Source organism: Canis aureus, chromosome 8, assembly GCF_053574225.1.
Source record: "Canis aureus isolate CA01 chromosome 8, VMU_Caureus_v.1.0, whole genome shotgun sequence".
Lineage (NCBI taxonomy): Eukaryota > Metazoa > Chordata > Mammalia > Carnivora > Canidae > Canis > Canis aureus.
The window spans coordinates 5,509,558-5,536,324 of record NC_135618.1 but is presented as its reverse complement, the minus strand read 5'-3'; the positions used below and the strand labels follow the sequence as shown (position 1 = coordinate 5,536,324).

The window sequence follows — 26,767 nt, the reverse complement described above, 5'->3', positions numbered from 1 at the left end:
CACTTGAAAGTCTGATTCAATAGCATGCTAAAATCATCATAGTGGGATTTATGGCTTAGATGCAAGAATGGTTCAACATACACAAATCCATGAATATGATACACCACATTAACAAAATAAAGGACAAAATTCAGATGATCCTATCAGTTCATGTAGAAAACACATCTGACAAAATTTAGTGTCCCTTCCCTATAAATCCCTCAGTATTTACATAGTGAGGGACTGCATCTCAACATAATAAAGGCTATACATGACAAGTTTACACCTAACATCATCCTCAATGGTGAAGGGCTCCAGGTTTTTCCTGTATGAAAACAGGAAACAAGACAATAAGACGAGGATGCCTACTATGGCCACTTCTGTTCCATGTAATACTGAAAGTCCCACCAGAGAAATTTAGCAAGAAAAATAAATAAATAAAGGGCATCCAAATCAGAGAGAAAGAAGTAAAATTGTCTCTCCTTGTAGATGACATAATCTTATCTAGAAAATCCTAAAATCTGTTAGAAAAAAATAAATAATTCAATAGAGATGCTTGATACAAAATCAACATGCAGAAGTCAGTTGTACAAAAATCTGAAGATACAAATGAATGCAAAGATATCTCCTGTTCATGGATTAGAAGAATTAAAGTTCTTAAAATGTCCATACTACCCAAATAAGTATACAAATTCAATATAATCCCTATCAAAATTCCAAGCAACAGAAATAGAAAAAAGCCCAACTTATATGGAAACTACAAAAGATCCCAGATAGTACTCACTTCAGCAGCAAATATACTAAAATTGGAATAATACAGAGAAGATTAGCATGCCCCTGTGCAAGGATGACATGCAAATTTGTGAAGTCATTCAGATTTTTAAATATTGAATCACGATGTTGTACACCTGAAACTAGTATCACACTATATGTTAATTATACTGGAATAAAAAAAAAAAAAAAAAGAGCCCAGTCTCTAAAGTAATCGTGAGCAAGAAGAATAAAGTTGGAGGCATCACATGTACTGATTTCAAATTATATTACAAAGTGATAAAAATCAAAACATATGGTACTAGTTTAAAAACAGATATTTAGACCATTGGAACAGAAGAAAGAGCCCAGAAATAAACCCATGCATATGTATTCAACTAATCTTTGACAAAGTTGCCAAGAATATACAATCTGAGAAGGATAGCTTCTTCAATAAATGATGTTGGGAAAACTAGGGAAAAAATTGGATATCTACTTTATATTACACACAAAAATCAACTGAAAACGGATTAAAGACTTAAATGTAAGACCTAAAAACCATAAAATTCCTAGAAGAAAACATAGGGGAAGACCACCTTGACAATGTTCTTGGCAATGATTTTTTTTTTTCTTTTTCTTTTTTGGATTTGACACCAAAACACCAAAGAACAAAAGCAAAAATAAATGAGGGGGGTTATATGAAATTTAAAAGTTTTTGCATAACAAAAGAAACAACAAAATGTAAAGGCAGTTATGGAATGGGAGATAGTATCATCAAAACATACATCTCATAAGAGATTAATATCTAAAATATATAACTCATACAACTAAATAGCAAAATATCTAAAAAGTCAATTTGTTTTATTATTTATTTTATTTCATTTATTTATTCATGAGAGACACAGAGAGAGAGGCAGAGACATAGGCAGAGGGAGAAGCAGGCTCCATGCAGGGAGCCTGATGGGGACTCAATGCCACGACCCCAGGATCAGGACCTGAGCTCAAAAGCAGATGCTCAACCACTTAGCTACCTGGGAGCCCTTAAATAAGTCAATTCGAAAATAGGCAAAGGACCTAAACATACAATTTTATAAAGAAGACACACAAATAGCCAACATGTGCGTAAAAGATGCTTGATATCACTAATCGTAAGAAAAACTCAAATAAAAATTACAGTGAGATATTACCTAACGCCTGTTAGTATGGCTACTACCGAAAGTCAAAAAAGCAAGTGCTGGCAGGGATATAGAGAAAGGGGAGTTCTTGTACACTATTGGTGAGAATGTAAACTGGAATAGCAATTACAGAAAACAGTATGGAGTTTCCCCATAAAATTAAAAATGTAACTATCAGATGATCCAGCAAGCTCACATATGGGTTTCCAGCCAAAGGAAATAGTCGCTCTCAAACTGGTATCTGCACTCCCAGTTCACTGCAGTGTTATTCACAGTAGCTAAGATACAGAGACAACAGTGCTCATCAACTGATATATGAAATATGATATTTACATATATAATGAAATATTATTCAGCCTTAAAGAAAAAAAAAAAAAAAGGAAATCCTGCCATTTGTGACAACATGCGTGCACCTAGAAGACACTCTGCTAAGTGAATTAGGCCAGGCACAGAAAGACAAATATTGCATGATCTCACTTATACATGAACTTAAAAAAAATTGAACCCAAAGTACCAAAGGATGGAGTGGTGGTTACGGGGGCTGAGGCATCGGAGGAAATGGGAAGATGTTGTTCAGCGAGTGAAAACTCTTGGCTTGGCGAGGTGATGAATACGTTTTGGACACGTAATGTTGCAGCATGATGACTATAGTTAATAATAACGTATTATACACTTGAAATGTGCTAAAAGTGTAGATCTCAAGTAATTTTCACCACAAAGAGAATTTTAAGTATGTTAGGTGATGAACGTGTTAATTAGCTTGAGTGTGGTGATCATGTAAACAATGCATATGTACATTCAAAACATCATGTGCAATGTAAACATATACAATTTTTATTTGTCAATAATACCTTAATAAAGCTGAAAAAAAAATCTGCATGGCAGGACCTGCAGCGGGAGCCCACTTGGCCTCCAGCAAAATGACTGCTTCCAAAGTAGCAAAACAGAGACTTGGTGACATATTGCTCAAACATCTGCAGCTGGTAAGCATCTTTTCAGAACTTCACTTCTGATTTAAACTCAATGCTGTCCAAAATTCAGTCATATTTCACCCCCAAATTGATAATGTTAGTTGTCTTGTTATTTTATGTATATAATTTTTATGAGTGTTAATAAAAACTAATGAAATAAAAATAGAAAAAAGTAGTAAAAATGTATCTATTCTATATTCAGATTACTTTGCATGTGTCTGTAAATTCTTACTTTATTCAAAAGACACTAAAGCAATAAGTTGTATCTGATTCATTACAAGTATTATGTAAGCAAGAAGTTGGTTTCTGAATGCCAACCTGGCAACTTTCATTTAAAGAAAAACTTTGGCCTCATTTTCAAAGTGTGATGAATAAATGTGCATTTATATGTCAGATTAAGACAAAATATTCAACTTGGTGTGTATTTTTAATATGAGTTCTCTCTTCTACCAATGTTTTTCCAATTAACCAATTAAATCTGGGTCCTGATTGCTTAAGATAACAGGGCTTTCTAATGTCTGAACAATGCATTACCTAAGCTGCCAAGAGTACTGCCAGGCTAACAGCACAGCCCTCAGCTATCTGCCTCTCTGGAGGTTTCCCTTGGCTAACAAGAGCAGCCCTGCCACCAGAATCTAATGACCAGTTATTCTGCCAGTATAAAAGCCCAGCCTCCTCATTCCAACTTGGAAAGCTCTCGAAGGTCAATCCCAGTTTTGGAGCTCTCTGTGGGATTGACTGAGCTTTTATCGAGACTACATCACAGTCCAATTTCTCCCCAGCTGGGTCCTGCTTCCTCCCCTTCCCTATTGGTGTTGATCCTGAAGGTATGGTCCAATAAACATCCTGATCCTTCACGTCAGTGTGAGTCGGCTGCTTGTGAGTCCTGCAATAGGCTTCTACAGGGCTTTCACTTTAATTGGTTTTATTTATTTATTTTTTTTAAGATTTAATTTATTTATTTGAGAGAGAGAGAGAGAGAGAGAGAGAGATAGCAACAGAGAGCAGGAGATGGGGGAGCAGCAGAGGGAGAGGAAGAAGCAGACTCCCCACTGAGCAGGGAGCCCGACATGGGGCTCGATCCCAGGACCCTGAGGTCATGACCAGAGCTGAAGGCAGACACTTAACCAACTGAGCCACCCAGGAGCCCCATTTTAATTGGTTTTAAAGAGCATCTAACCACTTGTAGTCAGCCTAAGACTCATTGTCAAAGTTGAAGATTTGACTTAATAAAAAATTCAGAGATATAGTCCCTGCTTTCTTTCTCTTTCCCACTTCCCAATCCTCTTTCCATACCTCCTCTTGTGGAGGCACACAAAAAGGGATATCTGATAGCCTACTTCAGTACACCACAATTTTCATTATATCTCATATATATCTCATATAATATACTACATCATTATAATTAACAGCTATAATACAGTAATAGTCACTGCTGCAATAAATGGGCCCAGAAGTTTATGTTTCAGACCCTGGAGAAGTTCATTTCTTGCTCATTTACTAGCCATCATTAGGTAAACAAGTTGATATGGAGCCTTCTTCCACACAGTTATTTAGAAATTTCTGCTACTTTCACCAAATGTTTTCTAAGATTCCTCTGAGAGATGGCTTCATTCCAGTCAGTGAGAAAGAAGAAAAGTACAGGAAGGAGGAGTTGTGGAGGGTTTTGGAGGCCACACTTGGAAAATGGTGTCCCTCGCTTTCATTGAGTGTTCAGTTGTGAGGCCAAGCCAAAATGCAAGCAACACTGGGAAATGCAGTCTTTCTGAGCAACAGGAAGGAGAAGAGTACATAGATTTGGGTGAGCAACTCTGCCACACTAGGGTCGTCCAGAAGCTTCATCTCCTAGGACACAATGGGTCAATTTTCTGCACTCAAGTCTTTTTCTGGGACTTGTAACTGATCTATGAATTTGAACTCTCCTTTTGTTAGACTCCCTCTGTAAATGAACATTTAATGTGACTGATGCCATTGATTTTTATGTTCTTATAATTTACAAAGAGCTGTATATATTTAATGTTCCATATGCAAACACACGTGATATCATCCCCATGATCAAGGTAATGGACTTATCCAACACCTCTCAGAGTATCCTGAATATGACACCAGAAGCACAGGCAGCAATAGCAAAAAGAGACAAGTGGGCATACATCAAACTAAAAAGTTTCTGCATGGCAAAAGAAACAATCAACAAAATGAAAAGACAATGTACAGAATGGGAGAAAATATTTGCAAACCATATGTCTAATACGGGACTAATTTCCAAAATATAAGGAACTCATCCAACTCAACAAAGAAAACAAGCAGTCTATATTAAAAATGGGCAAAGGACTTGAACAGACATTTCTCCAAAGAAGACATATATACAGCCAACATGAATATGAAAATATGCACAATATCATTATCAGGTAATACAAATCAAGATCATAAGATATCATCTCACACCTGTTAGGATAAGCTATTATTTATTTTAAAAGGTGCTGGTGAGGTTGTGAAAAAAAAATAGGAACCTCTATACACTGTTGGCAGAAATGTAAAATGGTATAGCAGTTACACAAAACATTATGGACATTCCTCAAAACAAATATTAAAAAGGTAAACACCAAATGATCCAGCAAACACTTCTGGATATTTCAAAATAATTAAAATCAGGATCTCAAAGAGATATCAGCACTCCCATGTTTATTGCAGCATTATTTACAATAGCCAACACATGGAAACAACCCAAGTGTCCATCGAGAAATGAATAGACAAAGAAAATGTGGTAATGAATACGGTAAAATTTATTTAGCCTTAAAAAAATTTTGCCATTTGTAACAGGATTCATGAACGTGGAGGACATTATGCTACGTGAAATAAGTGTCACGGAAGGACAAATACTGCATGATTCCTTTTATGTGAGGTAACTAAAACAGTCAAACCTTTTTAGGTAGGGAATACAATAGTGGTTGTTGGAGGCTGTTAGGTGGGGGAAATAGGGAGTTGTTCAGCGGGTATAAAGTTTCAGTTGTGCTAGCTGAATAAATTCTAGAAGCCTGCTATACAATATACTGCCCATAACTAAAGTACAGTTTTGTATACTTCAAAATTTGTTAGGAGGATAGATTTCATGTTAAAGGTTCTTACCAAACACAAGACAAAACAAAGAGAATGTGTATGGATTTTATAGATAGTCTTATCTTAAACAGAATTCCTGTATACATTTCCGTAAAAGGTACAATCACGCATTATCAGCATATTTATGATGAATAAAGGACACAGAACCTGCATAAATCAATACGAGTCTCGGTACTGGGCTCTTCAGCTACATTTATCCCTCCCAACAACATAAAAAGTAAATTCTGTTATAATGATTATGTTAGAAAGAAATTTAGGGTAAGAGATAACCAACCCACCCCACCGCGGTGCCAACTACGTAGTGAACCCCAAAACTGAGATTTAAACCGGGACGCCTGCCTTCAGCCCAGGGCAGGATCCGTGAGTCCTGGGATCGAGTCCCACATCGGGCTCCCTGCGTGGAGCCTTGTTCTCCCTCTGCCTGTGTCTCTGCTGCTCTCTCTGTGAGTGTGAGTCTCTCATGAATAAATAAGTAAAATCTTTTTAAAAAAAATTGAGATTTAAACCTAAATTTTCTTGACTCCAGAGCATACTTACTCTTTTAATCAATAGGTATACTGGCTCATGACTGACGTCTGCTAGAAACTGGAACAGGAGTAGTGAATTATCATGCTCAATTCTCTTCCAGCACCTTAGTAGAAATACGATCTTTACTAAACCTAGAACACCAAAGCTTTCAGTTTAAGATTCCAGGGCTCTATATTCTTCTCTAGGCACTCTCCCGACTTTCACTTTGCTGTCTGGCAAATCATTTATATACTTCAATCTTCACCTCTAATACTGAATGATAATTCTGTAATTCCACTCATGGAGTTTCTATGAGGAACAGTAACAAACATTGGCTGCAGGGCAGGTATGAGTTATGTTTAAAGAAAACTCTTATAAAGCTGAGATATGATATAGCTATTTAAATACACTGTAAAATATATGGCTTTGTGAATGTGTTAGGTTTTTTAAAAGTCATTTTTTTTTCATAGACACAAAAAAAAACAAGTCTTTAGGTATACAGTCTAGATTTAATGCATCTCTGGCCAAGTAGTCTTTTCAGAGATGTTTCTCTTTCTTACCATATCCCTAGATGTCCAAGGGGTTGTTCAGATTTCTGTATCTTGTACATTATGACAGATCAATTTAATCCGGTCCACAGAATTGATAAGGCAAAGAAGATAGTTCTGCAGTCATAGAGTAAATTCAAAATGGAAACAGATAGAATTGCAAGTTATAAAATTAGAGAGTTTGGATACTTTTTGAGTGTGAAGAAAAAGAATTAGGTCTTTAAGAAGTTTTGTTTTGTTTTGTTTTTAATTTGAGAGAGAGAGAGAGAGAGCATGCACATGAACCAGGGGGAAGGGCAGAGGGAGAGGAAGAAGCAGACTCCCCGCTGAGCATGGAGCCAGGCCTTGCTTACCCCCTGAGCCACCCAAGCACCCTAGATTTTTCTTTAAATGTCATTTGGTACATATTTAACTTAACATATGTTGGTGCCAGTAAATAATTCAACTTAATACAATATAAAAAATATTGGATTTCCACTCCATAAATGACATATAAATTTCACCATAAAAGAACCACTACTTCCCTTTCTGGCATCTTTCAAAATCCCTTTATTTTAAACTTCAAAGTTTGGACAGAATTGCTTGTATTTCCACACATATATCATGATGTTTTTTAAACTACTTCTCCCATCTTGAATGTTCCCATATCTAATAAAGTGACTCAGTTTCTCATCTATACAATGAGGATAATAATATCACCTATCCTGTGGGGTTATTATGAGAATATAAAGAGATAATCAATGTAAAGTGCTTAGAAAATGACTGGCGTATTAAAAACACTCAAAAAAACGTTTTCACAGATAGCTTAATCTGTGTTATATTTTACTTCCTAAGAGTTTATCCAATGACATACTCTTGGTACAGAAATCTACTGTATCAAAAAATGTCTCTTGAAATTGCTAAAGTCTACTTATTTGATATATAACTTTGTAAAATATTGGGCTCACACTAGCAACCCGACAAAATAGCAAGATAAACAGGATTACACACATATATATTGATAAATTATCTAAGCATAAAATAAACCTCAATCTTTTGTCATAAAGGTGTAAAAACCAGTAAGCATCCAAACACATAGTCAGCACACCTCAGGTTAGAAGCTATTACATTTATGGTGACAAGAAATTTGACATGTTTCACAAAATCAAAAATTTAAGAGGTTCTTTATGTCTGTGTTTTGCCCCTATAAAGAACAGGACCACACTCTGTCTCTTTCCAAGTCTGATGTGTTTCAGAAAGAATAATATCAAGTCTTAATTTAAAATGAGTGATGTAGTACAGAGTTTTAGACCATATATCTCTTCAAAGCTGTCAGTTTCCTTTCACCACTTTTCCTATATTCCAAAAACAAGTTTAAATTAAACATAGATCAACAATAAATCTGCCAGCTGCTGTCTTATTTATGGCACTTTTAGAAGAGATACTGATGTTCTTTTATAAGCCAAAATGGACACTTTCTGATACCTTCAGAATTAAAATTAAAACATCTAAACTATTTTATAGAATTTTATTAGCCATGATGTGGATGTGTCTATTATTTTGCTGATCTTAGTATTATTACTTTATGTGTCCCCTATACAAAGTACAGGAGAAGAGCCTCAGTTTTCATGGCCCAAACTTGATAAGCATAAAACTATAATATGATTTGAAGACTTTAAAGGAGACAAAGCTACAGTTGAGGATGCTTTAGCCAAATACCTAGGACTTGATCTATTCCCAGATGTGTGGTACCTCTAAAAATTTAAATGATTAAAAAAAAAAGCTGAATGATCAAAAAGTTAGAATATACAGTAGGATAAAAATTATAATAATCAAACTACAAATTATATTTAATTTGTGCATTTATATTTAAATGCAACATACAACACATGGCCATATTACTTGGAAATGTTTACTTTCAAAATTGTATAAATGACCTCACAACACACTTACAATCATGCATCACTATTTGTACTATCTGACATATTTTGGTGTTTGAGTCTTTGTGGTATCAGTATGAGGTTGTCTGCTGTGTGTGTCTATTTTCTACTTTTTGAATAGGTACATCTATTGTAGTTATCTATGCCTACTTCACCACTGCATGCTGGATGTGTAGGAGGCAGACAACGTATCTCTTTATTTCACAGGAATCCATTTGAGATCACCCATTGCAGAAGTACCAGACTCAAGAATTCTCATCCACACTTGAACCTGATTTATTTGATAAGATCCTGCAATTTGAGCATGATGTCAGAATAGAATGTGGCTTTTGGAGGGAAATTGGAGTTAAATGTATTTTGAATATGGGATAAAAGTAAGGAAATGACCAAAAAAGAACCCATACTTGTAATATCACAGAAATGGACAATCTGATTTTAAAGTTTATAATGAATGTAATAGATCAAAAATGGCAATGAAAAATTTAATGATGGGGGATTCCCAGGTGGCTCAGTGGTTTAGCACCTGCCTTCAGCCCAGGGCGTGATCCTGGAGTCCCGGGATCGAGTCCCACATCAGGCTCCCTGCATGGAGCCTGCTTCTCCCTCTGCCTGCCTCTGTGTGTGTGTGTCTCTCATGAATAAATAAATAAATAAAATCTTAAAAAAAAAGAGAAAAACTTAATTATTTTTTTTAAATTAGCACATTTATACCCCTTGATATCAAAAGTGATTATAAAGCTTTAACAATGAAAGTGGAGCATTTTTAACATACAACAAACAGAACATTAGGATAGGGTAAAGTGTCTAGAAATAGACCATCCATATTCAGACAATTAATTTTTGACATAAAACAAGATAGAACAAATAGAAGTTCAAAATATGTTGGTAGATTTAACTCTAAATATACAGTGCAAATAGATTAATCTTTAAAATGATGAATTTCTGGATAGGATAAAATAAAATTCAATTATATGCTATTTATAAGAGACATCTCTAGGGTAAAACATTTATAAAGGCTTATAAAAGAACAGAGAAAGATAAGCCCAATAAATTCTAAGCAAGAGAGGTTGATACTGCTGTATTTATATGAGAGAAATTAGACTTCTTGGGTGAACTAAAGCATTATTGGAGATAAAGAAGGTTAATTTGTTGTAATAAAAGGCTAGATTTCCCCAGGAAACTATAATCATGTTAAATTTGTTCATATTTAGTAACACGGTATCAAAATATATTAGGAAAAAATATACAGAATTAAAACAAGAAACATCTATCATCACAGTAGATTTCTACCACATAGTTGATAACGTAAGCCCCCAAATCCCCATAAAAGTATATATAAGATATGAAGGATGCAAACACTTGACCTACTTGGCACATGCAACATTAACAATAGCAGAATGTATATTCAATTCAAGAACATACAGAACTTTCACAAAATTGATAATATATTGGCCCATATAGCAACACTCAACACATTTCAAATACTGGGAAACAATGATGACATTTTCTAATAACAGCGTGAATTAACTTAAAAATCAATAAGGAAAGGGTTAATAAAAAACACTAAATTATAAAGTTGGAAGCTAACTTCTAAATAACTTGTGGATCAAAAAATAATTCAGAGTAGAAGTAAGATAATTGTTTGAACTGAGTATTAACAAAATATGACATGTAAAAACTTGAACAATATAGTCAAAATAGAACTTTGAAGTATATAGACTTAAAAGTGATTAGAAAAAAAGGTAAAAATTAATGAGCTAAAAAAATTAATGAGCTAAGCCATGTATCCATCTTCAGAAACTAGACCAAAATACAAAAGTAACTCAAATAAATTTGAAGATAAGAAAAGATAGATAAGAGCAGTTAGAACTATCCTTAAATTATTCCACTTAAAGAGGAGGAATGTTTTATGAGGTCAGTATTATCTTGATAACAAACAATACAGAGACACCACAAAATTATGGACCAATATCCCTGATGAACATAGGTATGATAATCCTCAACAAAATAGCAAACCAAATTCAACAGTACATTAAAAGGCTAATATATCATAATTAAGTGGGATTTATTCCAGAATGCAAAAATGGTTCAACATTTGCAATCAATGTGATATACTGTATCAACAAAAAGAAGGATAAAAATCAAATGCTCATTTTAACAGATGCAGAAAAATCATCTGATAAAATTCAACATCTACTTATGATAAAAGTTTGCAAGAAAGCAGTATAGAGGGAACATATTTCAACATAATATAGGCCATATGTGACAAATCCACACCTAGCATCATAGTCAATGGTGAAAAGCTGAAAACTTTTCCTCTAAGACCAGAAACAAGACAAGAATGCCTACTTTTGCCACTTTTCTTTTCTTTTTTTTTTTTTTTTCAAAATAGGATTAGAAATCCTACCCAGAACAATTAGGCAAGAAAAATATATAAAAGGCATCCCAGCTGGAAAGGAAGAAGTAAAACTCACTACTCTCAGATGATTTGATACTGTATATAGAAAACAGTAAAGACTCCAGAAAAAACTGTTAGAACTTATAAGCAAATTTAGTAAAGTCACAAGACACAAAATTAACATACAGAAACCAGTTGTTTTCCTATACACTAATAACAAGCTATCAGGAAAAGAAATTGTAGCACCTGGGTGGCTCAGTCAGTTAAGTGTCCAAATCTTGATTTTGGCTCAGGTCATAATTTCAGGATTGTGAGACCAAGCCCCCCAATGAGCTCTGCACAGGGTGTGAAACCTGCTTAAGATTCTCTCTCTCCTTCTTCCTCTGCCCCCCTCCCTGTGCATGTTCATGTGCTCTCTCTCTCTTTAAAAAGATAACCTTAAAAAAAAAAAGAAATTAAGAAAACAATCCCATTTACAATTGTATCAAAAAAATAAAGAATAAAACATCTAGGAATAAATTTAACCAAGGAAATAAAGGACATGGATTCTGAAAACTATGACACTGATGAAAGAAACTGCAAATGGCACAAATAAAAAGATATTCCATGTTCACAGATAAGAAGAATATTAAAATGTCCATACGAAGAATATTAAAATGTCCATACTACCCAAAGTGATCTATGGATTGAATGAAATTCTTATCAAAATATCAACCACATTTTTCACAGAACTGAAACAAAGAACTCTAAAATTTGTATGGAACCACAAAAGACCCCAAATAAAAGCAATCTTGAGAAAGAAGAACGAAGCTGGAGGTATCATGCTCTCTGATTACAAAACATCCTACAAAGCTAAAGTAATCAAAACAGTTTGATATTGGCACAAAAATAGACATATAGATTTCTAGAATAAGATAGAGAACCCAGGAAAAAAGCCTACCAATTTATGGTCAATTAATCTATGACAAAGGAGGGAAGAATATACAATGGGGAAAAGATAGTCTCTTCAATGAATGGTACTGGAAAAACTGGACAGCTGCATGCAGAATGATACAGCAGGATCTGTACCTTATACAATATATAAAAATAAATTCAAAATTGATTAGACTTAAATGTAAGATATGAAACCATAAAACTACTAGAAGAAAACATAGGCAATAAGCTCTGTGACACTGGTCTTAGCAATATGTCTTTGAACCAGTCTTCTAAGGCAAGTGGAATAAAAGCTAAAGTAAACAAAATTATATCAAACTAAAAACTTATTAAAGCATAGTGCAGGAAACCTTCAAAAAAATAAAAAGACAAACTACTGAATGGGAGAAGATATATGCAAATTATACATCCAATAAAGGGTTAACACCCGAAATGTATAATTGTTAAGTTCTTTTTTTTTGTAAGTTCTTATACAATCTTATTACAGTGATCTGTGCCAGTGTCATACCAATAGGATATTGTATGTTAAGTATGTGCCAATAAATATAAATTAAAAAATGGAAAAGGTAAGAGCAAAAATCAATGAAAAAGAAAACAAACAGAAAATCAACAAAGCCAGAAGCTGATTCCTTGGAAAGAGTTATAAAATTACTAAGCTTCTGATAAGACTAACAAGTAAAAGGAGACCAAAATAACTAGCATCAGGAATGAAAAAGAACATACCAAAATTGATACTATGGAAATTTCAAAAAATATTAAGAGGATATTGTGAGCAATTTTGCATGATAAGTGAATATTTAGATAGAGTGTCTAAGACTTTTTCTATAGCTGGTAATTAAGATACTGTGGTAATGTTCCATAAATATTCAAGTAGATCAACTGAACAGAATAAAGATTTAGAAACAGATTCTCAATGAAATAGGTACTTGATATATGACAGAGTTGGTATTATAAATCAATAGGGAAAAATATGCTTTTCACCAATAGTTACCAAGGCAATTGAACATAGAAAAAAATTAGGTTGGACCCATACCTCACACCATAAACTGGAATCAATTTTAGATGGCTAAAATACTGAATATTAAAGACAAAGCACCAAACTTTAAACAGATAATATGAGAAAATAAGTTCACATAGAATCCCAGGGATTCTTAAACAATAAATTAGAAGATATTTGTAGCACATATAACTAGAAAGGAGAAAGGGGAGACAGTTTAGTAATGGTGATTAAGATCATAGTGGTAAAGTCACACAACCTAGGATAGAGTATCACTTACTCATCAACTTTTTGTGATCTACTAAATAACCTTTGTCAAGTTATTTAACCTTTCTGTATCTCAGTCTCCTAGTTTGTAAAACAAAATTAATAATGATGTCTATACCGCAGCTGAAAAGATAATTTGTACAATGTGCTCAGAACATTCCTGGCACATAATAAGCTTTTTATGAGTGTATAATAATTTTTTAAAAATTATTATTCATGGTGTGCATTGGTAGCTCAGTTGGTTACGTGTCTGACTCTTGATTTCTGCTCAGGTCACGGTCCCAAGGTTGTGAGAGTGAGCCCTGCCTTGGACTCTGCACGACAAATGGAACCTGCTTAAGATTGTCTCTTTCCCTGTCTGTCTGCCTCTCCCCACCTCTCTTTCTCTCTCTTCTTACCTCTGAAAAAAATTATTATTCATAGTACATTGAAAACAGTTCTGTGAGCCAATTAAAAATAGACTAGCCATTCAACAGAAAGCTACACAAAGGAACTTCATAAAAAAGGAAACTCTGAGAAGTGTTCAATCTCATAAGTAAACCAAAAATTCAAATTGAAACCGAAACGTGATACTATTCCATATCTTCCAGCTTCAGGGAAAAACAAGCCTAGTGTACTAATGTTGGTGGGGATATGAATCAAGAAAACAATCATACAGTCTATACACTGGGAAGGACTGTCAACTAGTTCAACCCCTTAAACATTTATTTACATATTCTATAACCTAACAGTTCTAATCCTAGATGTCCCAAAGAAGACCTTGTTCTTCCTGAAGTCCAGGAAATACATACAAAAATTATCATACCACATTGTCAATAACAGCAAAATATTTAAAGCCACTCAAATGTTCATCAAGAAGAAACTGGATGAATAACTTGTGGAAGAATAAATGGATCACAGCTACACAAGCTAACATGGATCTTACAAATATAACGTTGAACAAAATAAACATGTCACAACAAATATGTAATTCCATACAATAATACTCAAGAACATAAAAATGTTAAAAACAAAAAAATATGATTCATGATGTTAAAAATATACACACATATACACAATTTCAAGGAGAGCAAGAGAGGAGTTATCATAAATCAAGAGAGAAAGAGAGAGAGAGAGTCACAAAAAAGGTAACATGAAGCTTTCATGAGGAATTTCATATATGTTTATTTACACATATCCATTTGTATGCATGATATTTTTTTTCAGTAAAAATAATTTTAAGTTAGAAAGCTGTCCCAAGTATGTTTTAAATAGGAAAAAGTCTTTAGAATCATTTAGTGTGATTATATTTTTGTATATTTTTATGTAAATATATATGGAAACATCTGGAGGCATATCCATCAGAATGTGAATAGCAGTTACCTTTGGGTAGCAATGAGTGGGGTAAAGTGTGTAGCCATTAATTGTGTAGCCAATTTTGTAAAGTTATATTTTTAAGAAAATGTATTCACCCTACTAATAAGATAAACTAAAAAAGAAAAGAAGAACCTTGAATGTAAAATGAAGCTTAAATAATGTCAGCGTTTCATAAGTCCTTGTGAGCCTCCTTCCACGTAACTATGTAAACTTCTGCAATGTCGTGTGTAATGACTGCATAGTATCCTTTGTACCCATGTATCAGATTGATTTAATCAATATTTATTTCTGGGCATTTAGATTTTTTCCTTATTTACTGTACATGAGTGTTCTTGCAACCCAATTTCTTATTTCCATAAATAAATTTCTAGAAGTTGATTTGCTGGGTTATAGCATATGCAAAATTTTAAGGTCTAAAACAGAGAGTTTCCACATATTTTTGATAGCAGTATATCAAAGTTAAATTAATTAATCAATTAATGAGAGAGTGAGTGTGTGTGCACATGCACTGGGGGAGGAGCAGAGGAAGAGGGAAAGACTCCCCACAGCGTGGGGCCCAACACAGTGCTGATCCCATAACCTGAGCTGAAATCAAGAGCTGGATGTTCAACCAATCGAGTCACCCAGGCACCTCAGCAAAGGTAAGTTAATTAGTACTGAATTTGTTCAATTACAAATTTTATTTAAACTATAACTTTAAAAATCTGGTTACCTAAATTAGACACAATCTCAACAATTCCAGAAGTTCCAGTGAGGGCTCAGACTTGGTCTCTTGCCAAGAAGAAGGAAGTGTAGAATGGCAAAGTATCCCAAGATACTCAAGAATGTATCCTCTATGTCTCTGTAACCCCATACTAGTATACTCATATGTGGGAGTACTTAAAAAGTGTTTAGTTAGCTGAAAATTATTAAATTTGCCTGATTTTCCCTTTCGTGGGGATACCCAGAAAAGCTAGAAGCAGCTACTTAATAGAAACAATAAGACATCACTAAAAAATTCAAAGGCTTTTACTATAAAATACTATAATCCCACAACTTATCGATTGGGTGTTCAACAGTTTATGTTATCATGCTTGCTGGTGGGAGTGCCAAAATCTAAACCAGTTCACGTTACTTATTGAAACAATACATGTCCACCCTTCTTGTATCATCAATGTGAAAGTTGTATATTCAGTTTGGCAATCAATTAGGCTAAAAGATATAAAACCAAGTTGGAGAGGGATTAGACATATAATAATTCTCAAAGTATAAGTTTACTGGGGAAATAGCAGATATAAATAATCTGAAGATCTTTATTTATCTTGACAGTTCATAAATGGATCACAAGCTATCAGTGCTCAGGCTGCGTAATAACACAAGACTGTGAGTAACTGATTTTATGCCAGAGAACACAATTCGCATGTGAGATTGGAGACAACATTACTGATTAGAATGGAGATTAGGAAAATTCAGCCAAGTCATAGAGAGAGAGATGCAGATCTGAAAGACTGACAATGCTCCCTTATGGGTATGTTGGACTTCTTTTTTGTGGAGTGGACTAAATTCAAACTCTGTTACTCTCTTTTGGTGGGGTCAAACTTCATTAGATTAAGTCCAAATTCCTCCTTTATATTTTAAATCTGAGTTCACTTATTGTGATGTGCATCAGGGGCTGTATCGAAGTGTTGAATGACTAAATTGTACACCTAAAACTAATGTTAGACTATATGTTAATTAACTGGAATATAAATAAAATTAAAAAAATAAAAGCATACAGAATTCCACAAATGATTAGAAGATGTTAGGAGAAGAAAATGAAAGTGCTAGCTTAAATGGAACTGTATTTGATTATCTTTAAAATTTGTTTTAGCCTAAAATAATAAAAAAAATATTATTAACATGTAATAAATAAATTAAAACTGAAAAAAGATATATTGACTGGGCAAAGTTTAAAAAAAACAATTACTATTTTTGTTTGTATAGACTCTATATTTTATTGATTTTTATAAGAGTAATTTGTATTAAGCTATTCATGAAAATTGCTTGTAATTTTGTAAGCTACTTTCCTTTTTAAAGGTATCATTAAATCTCTTGTGCATGCACTGAGAGGAGAAATCATTTTCCTCATTCTGTGTGATTTGTAAAAGACCACTTGAATAATCATTAATTTTGGCCAGCCCGGGTGGCTCAGCGTTTTTTTTTTTGTTTGTTTGTTTTTTTTATTTTTATTTATTTATGATAGTCACAGAGAGAGAGAGAGAGGCAGAGACATAGGCAGAGGGAGAAGCAGGCTCCATGCATCGGGAGCCCGACATGGGATTCGATCCCGGGTCTCCAGGATCCCGCCCTGGGCCAAAGGCAGGCGCCAAACCACTGCGCCACCCAGGGATCCCCGGCTCAGCGGTTTAGTGCCGCCTTCAGCCCAGGGCGTGATCCTGGAATCTTGGCATCGAGTCCCACGTCGGGCTCCCTGCATGGAGCCTGCTTCTCCCTCTGCCTGTGTCTCTGCCTCTCTCTCTCCTCTCTGTGTTTCTCATGAATAAATAAATAAAATCTTAAAAAAATAATCATTAATTTAGTCATTCAACATACAAATATAGTAGGTTTTTTTAATTAAAAACCTACTATAGGTAAAAACCTACTATACAATGCTGGAACTATAAATATCTTTAACATGTGATTCCTATGCTCAAGAAAGATATATAGTAAAATAACAAAATGAAACCACATTTGTAAAATAAGCATTGCTAAATAGTACAAGAAAGGTATAAATAAAGTACGATTGGATGTTAGAAACATGAAAACACCTCAAGCTAGAGGAATCCAGCAATTTTAGGAAGGCAGCCTCTCAGCTGAACTTTGAGGATGGGTGGGAAGTCTCCTGGATAGCTCAGTGTGTACCTTTCAGGAGAGAATTATGAAAATGACTCTTCAGCTCTTGGCAGGGTCTTTCTCAGATGTGGAAATGTGCAGTAATTATGAAACAGCTCAGCCCAGAACTGAGGGAGCTAGTAGCCTGCTTCAGGGCACAGAGGAAAGTTAAAGGAAGGAAGGTTAAAGGTAACTTCAAGTACTTACACTTGAATTGTATTTCAGAGTAACTCTAGAAACCTTTGTGTGACTTCCTTAACAGTTCCCTGCTTTATAATGGCTATATTAGTCTGATATTCAGTTGTGGAAGAACAAGGGATAAGAGGCAGAGGTGCTGAGTGCCTTTGAGGGACACCTCAGAAAAGAGGTGCTTGTGACAGAGCTCAGCTGTTGGGAGCCACTAGTGGGGGCCCTGGGCTCTCACTCCCACTACCCCGACCTCGGAAAGTTTCTCAAAGTTCTTTGGAGATCCACCAAAGGAAGCCATCAGGGAGAATGGCTCATGCAAGGTTTAGGAAGGATAAAATACGTAAAGGGCCCTACTCCCTAAATACCATCCCACAATGGAGCATCCCTGAGAGAAAGTAAGTACTGTTCACCACCTACTTTATTACTGTATTTAAAGTAATATTGAAAATATTGGTCTTCTCATGTATTCCTAATCGAGGGGAACAAGAGTAGCAATTTCCGGCCATCCTGGGACATCGGGGGCTTAGACATTCTGAAACTCTGGGGGTGTGACTTAAACACGCTGTAGAAACTTTGATTCATATCTCAGCCTGCAAATTCCTGGTAGAGAATGTGGCATTGAAGAAGAAGGTTAAGTGCACATGCATCAAAATCTATAGCTGTTTCTTATCAAATGTCACACATATCTAGCACAGAAATTATTTCTGCCTAGCTGATACATGGCATAACATGATTTATATATAAATGTGATATATTTATATATAAATCATGTTATATATATCTTATCTATATCTATCTTTTTTAAATGATACCCCTCCCTTTTTTTTTTTTTTTTACAGATTTTATTTATTTATTCATTACAGACAGAGAGAGAGAGAGGCAGAGACACAGGCAGAGGGAGAAGCAGGCTCCATGCAGGAGCCTGATGTGGGACTCCATCCCGGAACTCCAGGATCACCCCCTGGGCCAAAGGCAGGCACTAAACTGCTGAGCCACCCAGGAATCCCTAGCTCTCCCTCTCTCTTTTTTATATCTATCTCTTTAAAAAAAAATGAATGGAGTGTCTAGGATATTGGAATCAAATTCAGTACACAGGAGTGTTAGCATAGAGAGGCAAATTCACACCAAACAAATGGTTACAAAGAGATTTCTCATTCAGGCTGATTTGATTAGCAATAATCTTTGAATCTAATGTCTCAGGTAATGTTTCTTTCATCATTTGCCATAGTAGCAAGCTGATGAACACTTTATTTACATTTTATTAGCCTATAAAGCTTTTCCTGCTTATGCTCTTTTGCCTCACCCCAAAAGCAATACTTAATATTTAATAATAGCTGATAGAACCTATGGCAAAGACTTGAGTCCAAAAAAAAAAAAAGTGACATTCAAGGAAGGTAATGTCCTCTTGTATCAGTCTTACAATTGATACATAGTTAAGGTACCGCTTTTGAAACCATATGGGATCCCTGGGTGGCTCAGTGGTTAAGTGCCTGCCTTTGGCCCAGGGCATGATCCTGGAGTTCTGGGATCGAGTCCCATGTCAGGCTCCCTGCAGGGTGCCTGCCTCTTTCTCTGCCTGTGTCTCTGTCTCTCTCTCTCATAAATAAATAAATAAAAATCTTTAATAAAATAAAGAAACCATAAAATTCCTAATTATGATGTATAATCTATGATCTCGTCTCACTCTCTAGACCAAAAGCCTAGACAGTAGGACACTGTCTCCTTGCACTTACTAAACAGGATTCTGTAACTCCAAGCACATTCAGAAATTAGGATATAGAGCTTCTTGGTTTTGAGTTCTGAGAAAAACCACTTCTGAATGCCACAGGAGATGTGGTATTCATTCCTAAATCAGGTCTCAGTTCTTAAAGACTATGTGCATAATAAAGGTTTAGTTTCAGACTTCATCATTTGACATGAAGGAATAATAAAGTTTGGCATCACAGAACTGCAAGTGACTATTTAGACCAAGTTTAAAGTTCATGCCAAAGAATGGTAATTAGAATACCTATCAACCATTAATGGCATTCCCTAGAGTGACATTCGAACAACTGGTGACAATAATGTGCATTAACTGGCATATTTGCAACTTGCCAAGCTTTTTGTACCTGAATTGCAGTATCCCGTGACATTCAGATAGGATTTCTTTCTCTGCCTGCAAAATTTTGGGAGACATCAGAGGTAAGGCAACCGTACCACACACTGTGAAATGGCCTGGGGTCCTCCTTTCTCTAATTTGGAATGGAGTTCATAAGGGACTACTGCCTATTCATAAGACTGGAGGCAGATCCGATACTCTTAAGTTATAAAACTCCTGAGTACATTATCACATTATCTCTTTAAGAAAGAGAGAGAGTGAGACAGAGGGAGGGAGGGAGGGAGGGATGGAGAGAGAGAGAGAGAAACCACATTTTATAATTCCAAGCATTCACTTGTTTGTGTCTTTGGGGAGAAAACTAAAGCATTTTAAAAGAAATAACTTAGAGTAAGGAGCTTCATGGTAAACAAAACTCTCTCCTGAAACATTCAGATGATTTAGTTAAGAGTGAACTGGAACAACATCAATTGTGTTTCCTTGAAATCAGAAATAAATTCCAAAATAACTGGGAAGCATTTCTGAAGCAGTGTTTGGATAAGTGTTTACAATCTGAAAAAAAAAAAAGATAAGGTAGGATAGAATAAATTCAACTGTAAAAATAATACTCTCACCTGCACAAAGTATATATGAAACTGTGACTTTCTGTGAGAAATAAAACACTCCACAGCCCCTATATATTACATATTGTGTCATCTCAGACATGCTTTTCTGCTTGCTATTCAAACAGTTGTCTACAGCTACAGATAAATGATTTGTTTCCTGATAACTTTAGAAACTACAGCATGAGACACCAAAGTGTAACAGCTTTTAAAAGAATTATCTAAGTATAAAGTGTTTTACACTTCGGGGATGTGTGTGTTGTATGCTCACACATACGCATTATACGTCCACGAGTTTGGTGCCCATATACCCATATATAAAGTTATTCTTGAATCAATTAATGTTGCTTAATTTGTATATGTAGCAATGGTGCTTCGCCTTAGATAGTAAGATATTCAGTTTATGTTTTGTTTTCTGCATACATTTTTTGTGTCTTATGGGTCTAAGCCTGTTTTAGCAACACATACAAGAGTCAAAAGGGAATGAGTACTCTTTTATTTACAAGACTACAGATCTGAAGTAGATAACCAGATTTGAGTCCTACTCATCTCTTTTACTTACTGCCTGAATGACCCTATGGAAGACACTTAACTTTTCTAATCCTTAGTTTCCTCATTGATAAACTGAGTCTAATGGTAGCTATCTAATGAGGGAGCCAAATGACAAATGCACATGAGCAGTAAAGCACCACCAAACATTAGCTACTATTTTTCACTTTCTATGGTTGACAGAGCATATGACTCATGAGCCTCCTGGATTCAAAGGGGAGAAGAAGGTTTAATGCATTTTTGTAGCTTGCTGACAGGATCTTGGGCCTTGTATATAGCAGCATATGCACATGTATTGATAGATGGATAAATCAGGGAGAGGTAGTGAGACCCAGGACAAGCACTATTTGCCTGCTTTTCAAAGCACAGTAAGCTTAAATCTGAGTCTTGAATTGCAATCAGCATGTCTAGGAATCCACAGCACATGTTCTCTTTTATTATTGAAGGAGACAGCTGCCTAGTCAATGTAAATTTTATTGTAAAATTGTTTAATAGGATTCACAATTATGGGAGAGCAAACACACTTGAGACACTAATGGAGGTTCTGAATTTGATATGTGTAGACAAAGACGGCTGTCAGACTTAGCATCAGTTATTGTTGCCTAGGGACAGGTGGGCAATAAAAGAAAGTGACTACTAATGAAAGGGAACTCCCACTGATTCACTGTCGCCATCTCTGCTAACCAACAGTGAAAAGCAGGAGTGAAAATAAGCACCTAAATGTTTGGTATGATAAGTAAAAACCTTATGCATTTTATCCCATTCTACTCATTGTACTTTCTATACCATTTGATTGCCAGGATCTTTTATCTACTGAAAGTCTCCATACTCCTCATTGTTGTGATAGCACAATCCCCTTGTTTTCCGTACACCACTGTGACCAATCCTTCTTTGTCCCTAAGAGGCTATTCAGTAATTCCTCAAGTCCCTATGAATAGGGGCTCAGTCCCTGGCTACCTATTAGACCTACTTTACAACTTCCAGCTTCAAATATCAACTCTTCACGTATAATTTTCAAAAATTTATACTAAACCCCAACTTCTCCACTGAATGCCAGTTGTATATTTCTAAATGATTAATGAATATCTCTGCTTGAAAACTTGGATGTCATCAGTAGATCAGCATATTGAAGCTAATTGATTTCTCTTCCCAATTGATTTCTTTACCCAATCTTTTATCCCTGTCTCTCTCTCTCTTTCTTTCTTTCTTTCTTTCTTTCTTTCTTTCTTTCTTTCTTTCTTTCTTTCTTTCTTTCTTCTTTCTTTCTTTCTTCCTGTCTCTTTCTTTAATCATCATATCATCACTCTGGAATTTATACTGAAAACTTTGTTCAAAGAAGTCTTCTTGGGATCCCTGGGTGGCGCAGCGGTTTGGCGCCTGCCTTTGGCCCAGGGCGCGATCCTGGTGACCCAGGATTGAATCCCACGTCGGGCTCCCGGTGCATGGAGCCTGCTTCTCCCTCTGCCTGTGTCTCTGCCTCTCTCTCTCTCTCTCTCTCTCTGTGACTATCATAAATAAATAAAAATTAAAAAAAATTTTTCAAAGAAGTCTTCTTCAATACATTATTTATAAAATCTCCAATCGTTCCCTTGCTCAAAAAGTCTCAATGGCTTGTCATTTCCTGTTGAGAAAAAAATCCTATTGGCTGTGTCTTTAAAGAGCAGGAATTTCTGTCTTCTATTTGTCTCTTTATCTATTGCACCATTTAGACATGTGTGTTATACATCATACACTACAATAATTGCTTATTGAATTGAATTAAACTCCTTGGACTAAGTTTCCTTAGTCTGATCCATTCCTAACATCCAAATTTATTTATAGGGACTCTTTACAGTGTATTCAACTAGCATTAAATTCACTCTCCCTTAAATATGGATGTGTTCAGCTCATTCTTCTTACCACTTCTGGACATGATTCCTCTTTTCTCTGCCCAATTCTCACTGTTCTTTAAAGTTTAGCCTAACTTCAAAACCCCTCTCATAAATCTTTCCCCAACTCTTTCAGTCCAAGTTGATCTTTCTCCCCAGTGAACTCCTAACACTTCGCATTTTGTATTGTCATTCCACGCCATGTAATTATCACATTTCTAATTGTTCCTAATTACCAAACTCACTTTGATCCTTGACTCTTTCCCCTTCCTTCCTTACTATTTTAGTTTTGAACTGTTTATATAATTTTTCCTGTATATTAATTTTGTGTGTCTAGCTATGCTATAAAGCCTTTAGAAGGAAAATTATGTCTTATCTCTTATATCGTTCCCACATTCTAGCACTAGGCTATGGATAAAGTAGAGGTTTAAAATATTTATTAAATGAATAAATGAATGTGAGGGGAAGAAAATATATTAAAAGTGAGTATTTATTGCATTAATAGCTTTGGAAAAATAATTCAAAGAAAAAGAATTTTGCATTTTGAGTATGATGCTTGAAGGCTTTTTGAATACCATTTTCTTTTATTATCTGATTTGTAAGTTAATTAGTCCATTAGATAAGAAGAGAATAAAGGTTAATGTATATACACCTGCTTTATGTACCAGCAGTGATTGACAATAAAAGTCATTAAATGTTACACAACAGCTAATAGAGGAAGTTGGAGAATCTATGAAGCAATGCAAGACAAGAGTAGAGACCTACCTGGAAAGATTTTGGCAAAGTTTGCCCTAGGTTGGTAGAACTACATTTCCTTCTACACTACAATTTATGAAGCAAGAAAAATAGCTATTTGAATAGGAGATAAAGAGACCAAGCTCTTAAGTACCTTGCTTTTGAAACTGTTGTAATTCTATCCCTCACAAACGTAATCAGCTCAGCACTAGACAAAAAGGATTTTGTCTTGCAAAACATATTCTCCCATTTTCCGGGCATTACGAGGTTGAATATATCTCACTGGAACTTCACGTCTACTTTATCAGTTCCTCTACCCAGACTTCCTAATGTTTACCTTCCATATACTTTATCACTGGCCTCAGTTGGTTTCTTTTTTGGAAAACACTGATATGTAGGTGATGCTAATGCTAATGAAATTTCCCTTCTTATAAGTAACAGATTCACTTATATTTACAGTGAATCTCACCAAAAATGTTTTATTTTTTTTGGGGGGGGGAGAAAAAAATATAGTGAGGGGTGGAAATGTCAGCACGCAGGACATTATTTTTCTCTCAATGAGATGTATCAATATTTATTGAATGTAAGAGCCCTTTAAAGTGATTCTGTTAAGGGAGGTGGATCGCATCTATTTTATAGGTTTTATGTATGATTTTATATGCAGCTCTACTTGCTCACAGTTGTTAGCAAAGAAAGTACAATTTAACGTGTAACATGACTAAAAGGGAGAAACAGATAACAATTTTATAATAAACATATTGTGATTACCACAAATAATACAGTGTGAAAATCATGGGAATTTTGAGTAAACGGACCAGGATTCCAGATGTGGCTCTTTTTCTCAATGGTTTTGCAGTATGTAAAGGCAGATGATACAAGATTTTATATCTATCAGTTGACAATGATGCTAAAAACTATTTCATGAGGAAGTTTAAGTTAAACAAATAATACAAATGAAAGTGCTTTATATGTATGAAATTAATATTTCAGTAGTTATATCTAGGACAAGATCCAGAGTCCTTCCTATGGTCTTTAAATACATTTTGTGATCTGTTTTGTCAACATCCCCCTGATCTCATCTCCATCACTCTATCTCTAGGTCATACCACACTAATGACTTTGGCTTACGCATTTCCCTCAAACACAACTAATTCTTTCCTGCCACGGGGTCTTTGCATGTGCTATCACATATATTTTCTATACAGTTTCGCTATATAGTATATTTAAATGGTGCCCACTTTAGCATTCTGTTTTCATTCTACCTTGTTTTATTATTTTTCTAATACTCACTACTGACATTATACTTTTTTTATTGACTCTCATTCTCTACAACTAAATTAGAAGAAAATGGAGTTTTGCCTGTCCTTTTTGCTAGTCTCACCTCAGAACTAGAACAATATCTACCACACAATAGATACTTAATAAATCAAATAATACCTAAGGGAATGAATGACTGATCTTTCATGGAGTCCTTAATCTATTTGAAGCAATCTGTAAAGTGCTTTATATGGATTATCTAGTTTAATCAATATAATAGGCCTATTACTGTTTCTCTTTCATAAATGAAGAAAACAGAGGTCATGAGGTACAAAAATTTGCTTAAGGTAAATACAACGAGATGAAAAATGACTCCATCACTCCATCAGCCTGACTCCAAAATCTATGCTGTTAATCACTGCTGTAAAGCCTGTGTGTATCCAGTCATCTTTATATTAATTGATGTTTGATTACATTGTTACAAAACAGATTGAACCCACTCTCAAAAGAACATTTATATAGCTTAACTTGACCCTCAAAATAAATATATGTGTTCAGTAGCTAAAAAAATAAACCAACTCCTAGAATCTCAAAAGCCAGCCTTTGATAATAGTTAAGAAGAATCAAAAGAGCCAGGTTTGCTTTCACAGGTGAGCGAGGTGAGACTTACCTCTAGGTGACCAGCGATTGTAGCAATATGCAGGGCAGTGAGGCCACCATACCCAACCTGCTGTATGTCAGCTCCACTGTGAAGCAGAGAAGTGATCAATTCCGCACTGTCCTGTAAGGAAACACATCTTTAGTGTTACTTTTCTACTAATAGCAGGTTTGGACACTGTGCAACAGGATATATTGATTCCCTGACTGTCAGACAGTTTAGGCGCTCAAAGAAAACCTACGTGTGATTTCTGGCATAAGAGCACATGAGACGGCAGAGAGCAACTCTCAAATGGTTGAAATGTAGGAGCAAATGACAGGGCTATTCAGTTTCAATCAATCCTCTACCACTTGACCATGAAAGATAGAAAGGACATTACCTATGGTGAGGCTCTTGCAAACTCAACTCAATCTTGTGTGTAGGTCACTCCGATAAATGTGCTTTCCCTGGCAACTGCGTGACTGGAGTGACTGCAGTGGACTATTCCCTGGTAATTCCATAATTGCTTCTTCTCTACATGTGTGTCATGGCTCCTCTGCATAATTAATGACATATAGTGTCATGGGCTTATACATAATTAATCAGTAGTGTCTTTCTTAACTTGACTCATTTTAACTGTGAAAATGTTTGAAGTAGTATTTAGGCCTGTGAGTTAGAATAATTTATGCAATGGCTAAAGTGATCCTTACTTTCCTCACACTATTATTTGCACTGCATTTCTGTCTTTGGAGAGACAGGGAACTTTTCACAATATTAATATTACTTACATTCATTGAATTTTTATTATGTAATCAACGTTTCATATGCATTAACATACTTAAACCTAGTACATGGTAAGACTCCAAAAATGGTTCATAAAAAATTAAAAACCACTATTTTTCTAAATTATCCTATGAAAAATTACTATTATATACTTTATGAGTCAAAACATTTGAAAGAGTGATATGGAAGGTCATATTCATAAAACCCCCACCATTGGAAGGGAATGCAAGAAAGGTCTTCATGTTTAACCTTCTCTCTCAGAGTAAGAACTCAAACCACAACTTC

The 26,767-nt window shown here is 35.1% G+C and overlaps 1 protein-coding gene and 1 non-coding gene across 11 annotated transcripts in view; one reads left to right on the top strand and one right to left on the bottom strand.

Moving 5' to 3' along the window:
• TNNI3K (TNNI3 interacting kinase) overlaps window positions 1-26,767 on the bottom strand; it is a 284,328-nt gene that overhangs the window by 224,191 nt on the left and 33,370 nt on the right. For all 10 annotated transcript variants that reach the window (XR_013384127.1, XM_077905049.1, XM_077905050.1 and 7 more), the window contains one exon: window positions 25,733-25,843. Coding sequence is in view for 9 of the 10 variants with exons in the window: in XM_077905049.1 (XP_077761175.1) it covers window positions 25,733-25,843 (111 nt within the window). In the remaining variant the exon portion in view is untranslated. The remainder of the gene's footprint in view (window positions 1-25,732; window positions 25,844-26,767) is intronic.
• Window positions 760-861, top strand: LOC144319878 (U6 spliceosomal RNA). The gene has a single exon (XR_013385565.1). It is a non-coding gene; the product is annotated as a U6 spliceosomal RNA (small nuclear RNA).